General features: G+C 43.3%; 1 protein-coding gene across 1 annotated transcript in view; it reads right to left on the bottom strand.

The window, feature by feature from the left end:
* cdon (cell adhesion associated, oncogene regulated) overlaps nucleotides 1–10,064 on the bottom strand; it is a 41,772-nt gene that overhangs the window by 20,820 nt on the left and 10,888 nt on the right. Inside the window, exons 2-7 of the mRNA XM_034866383.1 lie at nucleotides 5,134–5,272; nucleotides 2,575–2,853; nucleotides 1,902–2,048; nucleotides 1,181–1,324; nucleotides 792–1,082; nucleotides 1–255 (exon numbers count right to left, since the gene is read on the bottom strand). Of these exons, the coding sequence (XP_034722274.1) occupies nucleotides 1–255; nucleotides 792–1,082; nucleotides 1,181–1,324; nucleotides 1,902–2,048; nucleotides 2,575–2,853; nucleotides 5,134–5,206 (1,189 nt within the window). The 5' untranslated portion in view covers nucleotides 5,207–5,272. The remainder of the gene's footprint in view (nucleotides 256–791; nucleotides 1,083–1,180; nucleotides 1,325–1,901; nucleotides 2,049–2,574; nucleotides 2,854–5,133; nucleotides 5,273–10,064) is intronic.

A 10,064-nucleotide genomic window follows, 5' to 3' on the forward strand; every position in this document is an offset into this window, starting at 1 on the left:
GGATTCCATATGACTGTGCCGAGCCGATCCCGTTGTCCAGCAGACACTGGAACACGCCCTCATCCTGTGGAGTCACATCTGCAATGACAAGCGAGGAGCCAGAGATCTGAAAGCGATGTGATGGGGTGACGGGGTTGGCGTTGAACAGCCAGGTGATGTTTGGGGAAGGGTTTCCTCTCGCTGTGCAGGTAAAACGGGTGGAGGAGCCGGGAGAGACCAGCTGGTTGGTCAAGCCCTCAGTGATAGACACAGGCTCTGTGGAGGAGAGAGAGATTAGCATAACCATGGGATCTGCCACAAAAAATTCCCACAACACAACAGCTAGGTCTGGGTACCCAATTCCATACTTTTTGGGCACTGACCGAAATGCCTCCTTACTATGGAGCATCGAAGAATGCCTCTCCATTCAATACCAAATTTTAAAAAGCATTGGGCATTGAGAACCGGTTCCAACTTTGAATGGTTTCAAACGCTACAATTCCAATGGAATTCTCTTTTTTATTGGAATCGTTTGGAAAATGTGGTTTTGAATGCCCAAACCTAATTTGAAATACCGAAGGAGTAAATCCCATCAACGTCAGTGAGCCAATAGGCCTGCATCATTCTTCTACAAAGATCTAATAATGCTGCCGATTGGCTGTCTAACATTACACGCTGTAGAGACATGCAGGAAAAATGGATGGATGTTCAAATTGATTTTATACACAAGTTATGTTCAGCAACCGGTATCCGAGTCAGGGTGTTGGAACAATACCCAGCCCTAAGGAGATCCTTTCTTATGTTTTTCTTACCGAGAACATTGACGGTATAGTTTGCGCTGATCACAGTCCCTTGCGTGCTCTCAGCCGCACAGGTGTAACTCCCTTCATCGCTCCTCATCACCGAAACAAAGGCCAGGTTGTTGTGCTGTTGTTGGTGAGAAGGCCCCGTTGTGACCTCCTTACCGTTCTTAAACCATGTCGCTGCTGGTGCAGGACTACCAGACACAACACACTCCAACGTCAGCGGCTGGGACCGCTGCACTGAAACAGTCACTGGGGCGGTGGGGTAAACTATCCGCACTGGGGGGGGAGAGTCTGAATCTAAAACAGGCAAATGAACCACGTTAGCACACGATAACAGAGCAAACAGCTGAGATTTGAAAACTTGTGAATCTTAACTGAAATGTCCTCAGACTCACGTTTCACCGACAGCTTAGTGCCATTAGGCTGCATGACGGTTTCCCCAGTAACAGGGTTGAACGCACCACATTTATACATGCCCTGGTGCCGGGCTGAAACAGAGAGAATCTGGAGGTTTCCAGACGGAAGAACTACATAGTCATCTGAAAAGAAAAAGGAAACAACAGTTTCAGAGAACTTACACAATGTGTGTGTCTGTGTGTGTGTGTGTTTGTGTGTGTGTGTTACACCATGAGCATGGTAAGTGTGTCTTATGTGGCAGCATGTTCTGGAATACCAACAGCGAAACCATTTATAGATAAAATGACCAAATGGAAATGTATATTTTGGATCAATTCTGTGGAGAAAAACAAACCCTGATGAATCTAGAAACATCATGACTTGATACACAAGTAGTCCAGCTCAATGATTTTCAACATTGCCTGCAATGGTCTAATAAAACCGGAATTGTTAAGAGTCGATTAGTCGACTAATCAGTCGTTTCGGTCTTAGTGGACCCAGATTTACTTAGTCCATTAGTCCTTTTTTATTCTTTTTGCTGAATGACTTATTTCCAAGAAATGTATGAGCACATCTCTGGTAAACACAAGATTACAGTGGTGCTTTTACATGATTCTTTTTGGATTTCTAGTATTTTGCAGTGTATATAGTCATACTACCAACCTCAAACCTCAAAACTTTGTAAGAAACTTCTGATTGATTTGCCGGTCTCAAACAAACCTGTTGACACTTCTATCCGCTCCCCTCGTGCTCTCAGCCTAGGAAGAGCTGGAGGGACGCTGTGCGGTAGAGGACACTCTATAAGAACAGAGCTGCCCTCCTGCACCGATAACGACCGCCGTCGGGCATCTTCATATTCTGAGATTTCTGCAGAGACAGAGAAAAAGAAGACTCCTTCAGTCAAACTCACTTTCTAACGGACTATTGGACATTCAATATGAGCTGAGCACCAGCGCAGTGAAGAGCGAGGGCAAAGCGGCGCTACTTGAGCCGATCTGTTTGTGTTGGATCGCTGGGTTTGTTTATTGTTAGAGTGAGCAATTCTATTCAAGCCTGATACAGTTCCACAGATCAGGGTCAACCCCTTAGGGGGTAGTGTCCAACAGCAAGCAGCACCCCAGCAGGAACATAACACACTGCACAGGAAAGCCCAAGGCTCATTAAGGATACCGGTCAACAGGCTTTTGGAAGGGTGCCCGAGTAAAAAAACTCCTACTGCTTCCTTCCCCTCCGCCACTCAGCAGCAGGCAGCCGAGGACAGGCATTCTTGCTAAGTGTTCAACACTCACAAAACGACCTTCCTTTTCTCAAGGCAACTTCCTCTCTTTTCTTTAGTGCTCTGCTTTGAAGTGAGTAGATGTGTGCACCCAAGGGCAATTGTCTGTATTCATACCTGCTATGGCCACGCGCGCGTGGCGGCTGGCGATGGCCGGCCCGTGGTCTAAGCGTGCCACGCACTGATAGACGCCAACATGGCTGGGCTTAAGGGAGGAGATGGTGAGGAGGCCCTGGTTGAGCTCCACACCGGACTGGTTGTCCCGATCCAGGGGACGGCCTCTGAAGCGCCAGGAAACCGACGCTGATGGAGGACTTACTAAGCAGCGCAGACGGGCAACAGAGCCTGGACTCTGGACCACGGAGGCAGGCTCAGAGCGGAAAGAGGGATACTGAGCTGTGGAGGACACGGGAGCAGAGTAAAACAGGTTCACAGATTGGAATCAGTCATTTTGTCATAGGGTTGGCCCAGGGCCTGAATCAGAACAAAAAAAGGTGCCACTGTGATTATACCACAAACCAGCATGTTTTGCTCTTACATGAATCAGATTAATGTCTTCGGTTGGTCATTTCTTTTTGCTTTTTCAAGCTGTGTGACTTTATTTGCCAAGAAAACGTATGAATAAATTGCTCTTACACGCAAGTGGTGCTTTTGTTTGATTCTTGAGTCGCCTAAGAATTTGATTAGACACAGCCTGACAATATAGCAAATCTTTGACTTTCCAGTGTCTCACAGTTTATTTCATCTATCTATCCATCCATCCATCCATCAATCCATCCATCCATCCATCTAACTAATCATCGATCTATGGAGGCTGATTCAACTGCCAACTCACAGTCCAATCGTCGTTGTGTCTGAAAAAATGTTCTTATGAAAAAAGGATAATTTCATTAAGGCTATATGGGGGTGCTGAAAGTCGGATTTGACATAGAATCGCTTGTTTCTTTGTTTTCCAATAAATCATGATACATTTAGCCATGTGAGATACATTTTGGTATCAATATAAGCCTATTTATAATACTGTTATTAACAATTAGAAGTAAGGGTACTGGGGTCAGCCCAGATTACTAAACCACCCAGAGACATACATGTCATAGAACTATGAAACCATCTGCATGGCGTTCAGGAAAGGGAGAAATACAAAGCCATGGAGATAGTTTTGCAGATGGGTAATACAAAAAAATACTGTCGAATTCTGGGCGAACTGTACCTTCTTGCGGTTTTGTTTTTACCATACAAATTCAAAAGATCTGTTATCAGTTAACGCATGACGCTACATCGGCGTCTCCCTGATTAAGTTTGACTTTCAGGACGCACCAAACCCTTGTTTGGCCTGCCATGATGTTGTCATACTATCAGCTTCTTTAGGCTTCTCTAGTGTACGAGAGGATAAACCTAACCTAAACCAGATGTTTCAAACTAAAAAGAAAAAGAAATGTTTGTGTAAATTATTACTTTAAAAGTTGCAATAATTTATTTTTGGGCCAATTGGGAAAAGGAGACTCCACATCAAGCTGAAAAAAAATAACCCTAACACACTCAGCAGACAGAGAAACATTAATTTGGAGTCGTGTTTATGGTCTTGATGAATTCAAGTCCAAGATTTATCCTCCTTTTGGCTTATAACAGCTGCCATGTTGCTGCTACAAACTGAAGAAAGCATGCATGAAAGCAGAGTCTCTTATCATTGCTCTGGGACACATTTCACATTACACAATCATTTGCTCCATAGTTAATGGAAAAATAATGCTTTGGGGTTTACTAAACACATATCAGCTTCAGAATAGACAGAACAGGGACTCCCAACTACATATGTTGTATAAAATTGAGATGCATATTAGGGATAGACCGATTATTGACCTTGGCTGATTATCGGCAGTTTGCAGATTATCTGTATCAGAGTTTTATTTGCCAGATAAGTGATAAAGTTAATAAATTAAAAGGTGTTCTACTTTGGCTCGGCTACAGCTCCGTGTCTGTCCCTCTGCTTTGGTTTCACTCCTCACTGAGTCTGACTTAATGTCCCCCCCCCAACAACACTATCTGACTCTCTCTAACTGGGGATTATGTTGAAAGTTTCTCATGTATTGAATAATGGCTTAAAGCAGTTAATCAAGGTTTTGTGTAGGAGTTTTAAATATTCCAAAATCTTTTGACTTACAGATTTTCATTTTCACTGTAAATACTTTTTGGTTACAAATATCGGTTATCTATTTAATCAACTACTAATACGTGCCATTGGTATCAGCCTTAAAAAAACAGTATCTGTTGATTCCTATTGCATATTAAACTGGGCCTAACAATAGCATGTAGGGCGGCCTAAAGCCTTTATCAGAAGCTTTTAATACATATAATATCACAGATTTTTCCTATAATGTATTATTATACATGTAGCACAGTGAATCCTTAGGATGAACTGTATCTGTGGATGACTACCTTAGTGGCTACCTTACCTAGCCTTGCCTTGGTTGATCTATATGTGCTAATAATCTGTTGGATACATGATATGACAGTTTTTTTTTTTTTTGTTTTTTTTAAATAAGCAATACTTTGGTGGGCCCCTGCAGTAACTCTGAGGAACCCCTAAGGGTCCCGGACTGCCTGTTGAAGATCTTTGCTTCAGGGTACCACACCACTCCCACCCGTGTTAAGCTGCAAGTAGGATAAGGGACTTACATGAGCAGCCGATGAGCAGGGCCTGGCTGAGACACAGCACAGTGGACAAGAGGACCCTGAGGCCACTGTCCATGGTGCACTCTGACCCCTGCCAGCAGCCGTGGTGCCCGGCACGCACGCCCTCGTCTGTTCAGCAAACCTGCAACAAATAGGGAGAAAAAAAAACATCAGACCAGAAATCTGCGTGGAGACCTGACAACATCTGTACGAGCATAAGAAGAGCTGAGCCACAACTGGTTTAAGAGTTTGTTTAATTGGAACTTGAATTTCTGTGGTGCAGGTTGTTTAAGGACCCACGTGGATGCAGAAAGTCCCTGTGTGGTGTTCGGAGAAGACTGTCTATATTCTCAGGTCTGACAGTATAGACAGGAAGACTACCAACTCTCTCTAAAACATTGCAAACTTCAGATTTCCATTTGTCTGCAAGTTTGTGTTTGCTTGTCAGCCAGGGCTGGAAAATATATTGATATTATATCAACATCAATATATGAGGCTTGATATCGCCTTAGATTTAAGATATCGTAATATGATATGACACAAGTGTTGTCTTTTCCTGGTTTTAAAGAGCTGCATTACAGTAAAGTGATGTCTTTTTCTGAACTTACCAGACTGTTATAGCTGTTCTATTATTTGACTTTGCCCACTTAATCATTAAATCATTGCTAATGAGGATTATATATCAGAAGTCTTAATATGTTAATATTGTGTGAAAGCACCAATAGTCAACTCTAGAATAACGCCACAATAACGACATTGATGTATTTGGTCACATGTATCGTGATATTTGATTTTCTGCATATTGCCCGGTTCTAGCCTCAGCAGAACCTTTCGGACCCAGACCCCATCTCCCACAGATAAATCCAATCTGGTCTTGTTCCATTGTAGGACTTTTGCTTATCTGCATCGTCTGGGGCAATTGTGTAGCTCTTCTCCAACTAACGCTTACGATTTTGAACACACTGAGAATGGTCCTCTGTCACAGGTCGTCCAAAAGCTAAGTCAATCGACTTCGTGAACATGAGTTTGCAGGGTGACAATCCAGTGACATCATTCTTAGATCAGTGGATCTGAGAGGAGGGGGGAAAAAAATCTATTAGCTTCCAAATGAATCACGTATGACAATCATTCTTATCTTCACGACACATCCTCTTTACACACTCCTTGATCTCCCCCTCCCAGCCTCTCTAACCCCTGTTCTCCCCCGCTGCCGTGTCTCCACGGAGGTTGGAATGTCCAGCCCCCCCCCCCGCCCCTTTCTCCCACAGGGCCGCTGAGATCTCCCGCTAATGGAGTGGCCGTGGAGAGACTGTCGCCTCACTCCTAATATCACTCTCTTGTCACACTGTGTTGCTTCCTCATAGGTTCACTGTAGCCTCAAGTGCAGGCCCAAACACACTGGAGGGCACGTAATTAGGCGCATTCCTCTATCCTTTTCAACCCCAACCCGACTCCAACCGCGGCACCTCCTCCTCCTTTTTTCTAAGAGTAATCCGGGCAAGCTTTGATCCGAGGTTCCTGGTTGGTTACCAAGGTTTGAGCCTGAGGGCGGCGGAACAATGGCCGTCCAGCTGTGATATTCAAGCTAGCGCTTCGGTGGCTCGCAGGCGTTAGCAGAAGGGCCGACCTGTGGCAGAAGGCTGGGTCAAATTAAATGGATGATGTCTGGGTGGGATCGTTGGAGCCGAACAGGTTTCTAACATTGTTTCATCTACGCGACACTCCGGCAGGTCAATTTATTTAGCCTCCTCTAAAGGCTGCAGGGCGGCGAGAAAATGGCAACGCTGGCCCAGTGGGGAACAGTTTGGAGCCGGGCTGCAATGATCTTCGATTCATCTCTTGATTCCTTTCTGTAACAATTTAGTTTATTCTGGAACAAACAAATGTTCTTGCACTTTTGCTTGACAATTGGCCTGAATACCTAATCAAAGGATTTTCTGTCGAATGGCTGATTGTATCAGGGCTAGTTTTGAGACATGTTTGTTCCTCTAGGATCGTACCAATGAGACACCGATGCTTCATCCATCCTCTCATTATCCAGTCGTGGGAAGTAACTAAGTACATTCACTCAAGTAATGTACTTAAGTCCAAATGTTGACGTACTCGTACTTTACTTGAGTTGTTTCTTTTCATGCCACTTTCTACTTCTACTCGGTTACATTTCAGAGAGAAATATTGAAATTTTTACTCCACTACATTCATCTAACAGCTTTAGTTACGGGTTATTTTAAAAATTACAATTTTTTGTACACAGAACACATGTAATTTATCCCTTTTGTTGTCCTTCCGGGTCACAAACGGACAAAAATTTGACATTTTTGTCCCTTTTTCAGATTTTTTGTTTTCACTAACACCACATTACTACCACTAGTTTTACAGTACATTTTGGAATTCATGGTGAATAACCATCATTTATATAGAATTAGACCTAATATTGAGTTAAAAGAGCAGTAATTATGAATTATTTTCGCTAATAGTTAAGATCAGAGGAACATACACTTGCACATACAATCCAATCTATTTTTTTGTGCTAATTTGGTTAAAAAGAAACCCATATTTCAGACAGACATTTTTAAAGTGGTCAAATTTTACCTGAGGACAAAAGAAGGGTTAAAAAATCTGACTTGCTATTTTAAATGAAACTAGCCAACAATATAACGGCCAGCTGAAATGAATTGACCATTAAACACACAACTGTTTGGGTCCTTTCAAGTACATACTAAGTACATTTTCCTGATTACTTACAGACTTTAACTTAAGTAACAGTTTTAATGCAGGACATTTACTTGTAACAAAGTATTTATACATTATGGCAGTATGAACACTTCTTCCACCACTCTCATTCTCACTCTCTTCATCTTGCTCTCTCTGAGGGCATCCTGAGAGGAGAGGAGAGGCAGGAAATAATAAACTCTCCCAGCTCCTGGCTCCCGCCCCCTTCTCACCCCGAGATCAAAGGTCAGGGTGGAGCAGAGAGAGAGGATGGACCAGCGGGTGTCTGGTGGCCCTGGGCCGGCCCCCAGAGGTCACATCCAGCGGTCCCCGGTTTCACTCACACACATCCTCACTGTTTATACACACATTACCAAACACTCCACACACACACAGCAGGTGTAAAAGAGCTTAAAAGAAACTACAGATGCAAAGATGAATCAATTTCAATAAGTTGTCAACTCTTTAATTAATCGCCAACTATTTTGATAATCGGTTAATGGGTTTGAGTCATATTTTATGAACAAATTTTAAAAAACTCGCTGATGTCAGCTTCTTAAATGTGAATAAGTTCTAGTTCCTTTTCTTCTCTGTGACTGTAAACTGAATATCTTTGAGTTGTGGACAAAACAAGACATTTGAGGACGTCATCTTGGGCTTTTGGGAAACTCTGATCCACATTTTTCGACGTTTTCTGACATTTTAGAGACCAACAAGCAATCCATTCATCCAGAAAACAATCCACAGATCAAACAACGATGTAAATTGTTGTCTAAGTTTCAGCCCTAAAATAAACATTTAAAACTAGCAAAAAAAATCATGATTGTGACTTCGTAATTTTGGACTAGGATTAAACATACTGCATTATGTACACTCTGCATTGCAGGCTCCAGTTTTTGTGTGTGCATGCTCATTCGAGCAGATCAAACCCACATCTCACAGGCTAGCATTTTCTCCATCCCACAAGTTGCAACAGGCCCTGCACACTGCCCCCATGTCATCTTTCTCTCCCTGCCGGAATAATGATATATCATTACAATAATAACAATAGCGCTATAAAAGAAAAAAATGCACAGCCAAGCGCAGGCACCTTGGCACACGGTCCTATGTGTAACCGGAGATGATTTCTCTCTCTCTCTCTCTCTTTTCTTACTTTAATCAGGGACTTCCTCCCAGTGGGTGTAGCAGTCGGGCACTACAGCACCGACTGGGTGCCCTTGTGTAAACACACACACAGCTGCCTATCTCGCCCATCGATCTGGCTCAACGAGGAAACACAGGGGCATCATTCCTGCCTCTTATCTGTTTGGCTTTCCTCTGACATCCGCCACCATGAAGCCGCCCCAGTGGAGACAGACAGGATATCTTGTATCCCTCATCACAAAGAGTTGTCCCGATGCTGGCCGCACCGGGCTGCATTGGAAAGGCATGCAAGTCTTGGTTCTTCCTGAGCAGACGCCCAGACGAAAACTGGAGTGGCCCTTTGGTAAATGGGGAAGTCCCTATCAGCGAGGGCTGTGCAATACTCAACATTGTAACCGGGATTAGGATTTTGGCTCCCAATGACTACAAAAAGCGATTATTTTGCAAGTGAACTCTTATTTCAGTGTGTTCTGAATGGAAAAAAAAGTTCAAACAAGAAAAGTATGAAGGGATATTACACAGTTCAAGGTGTTTTCCCTGTTGAAAACAGTGTTTTTAAGTTCAATAAATGCAACATCTTTCCAAAGTTCAATGAGTAATCGTGTTAAACAATCCTATCAAAATAGTCAATCATGATAATGATTTTTTTTTTTTTCCTCATAATCGAGCCGCCCTATTATCACGTCAGGCTGCTGGGCCAGAGAGTCGTCTCCTCTGGTTCCATGTTGATCCGCGGCCATCCCACTCCCTCACTCCTCTGCTCCCCTTCTCAAAACTCCAGACTATACTCCTTAAAGGAAGAAAAAAAAAAAAAAAAAAATCCACATTTCCTGCTTCTATCCCAAATTTGATATTGTGTTACCCTCCTGTTATTGCACTTATGCTGGAGATGCATGGCCATTGTCAAGGTGGAATGATCGGCTATAAATTGACGAGACATCTAGCGTACAAAAGAGACCGTTGAAAGCTGATATACAGACAGAGGGTTAGACAGTTAATGAAAATAAATGAGGTGAGTGTCAGTGAGTTCAAGTGGAAAAGTTCCGGGGTTTTTTTTTGGGGGGGGGGGGGGGGGGGGG

Source organism: Etheostoma cragini, chromosome 3 (assembly GCF_013103735.1).
Source record: "Etheostoma cragini isolate CJK2018 chromosome 3, CSU_Ecrag_1.0, whole genome shotgun sequence".
Lineage (NCBI taxonomy): Eukaryota > Metazoa > Chordata > Actinopteri > Perciformes > Percidae > Etheostoma > Etheostoma cragini.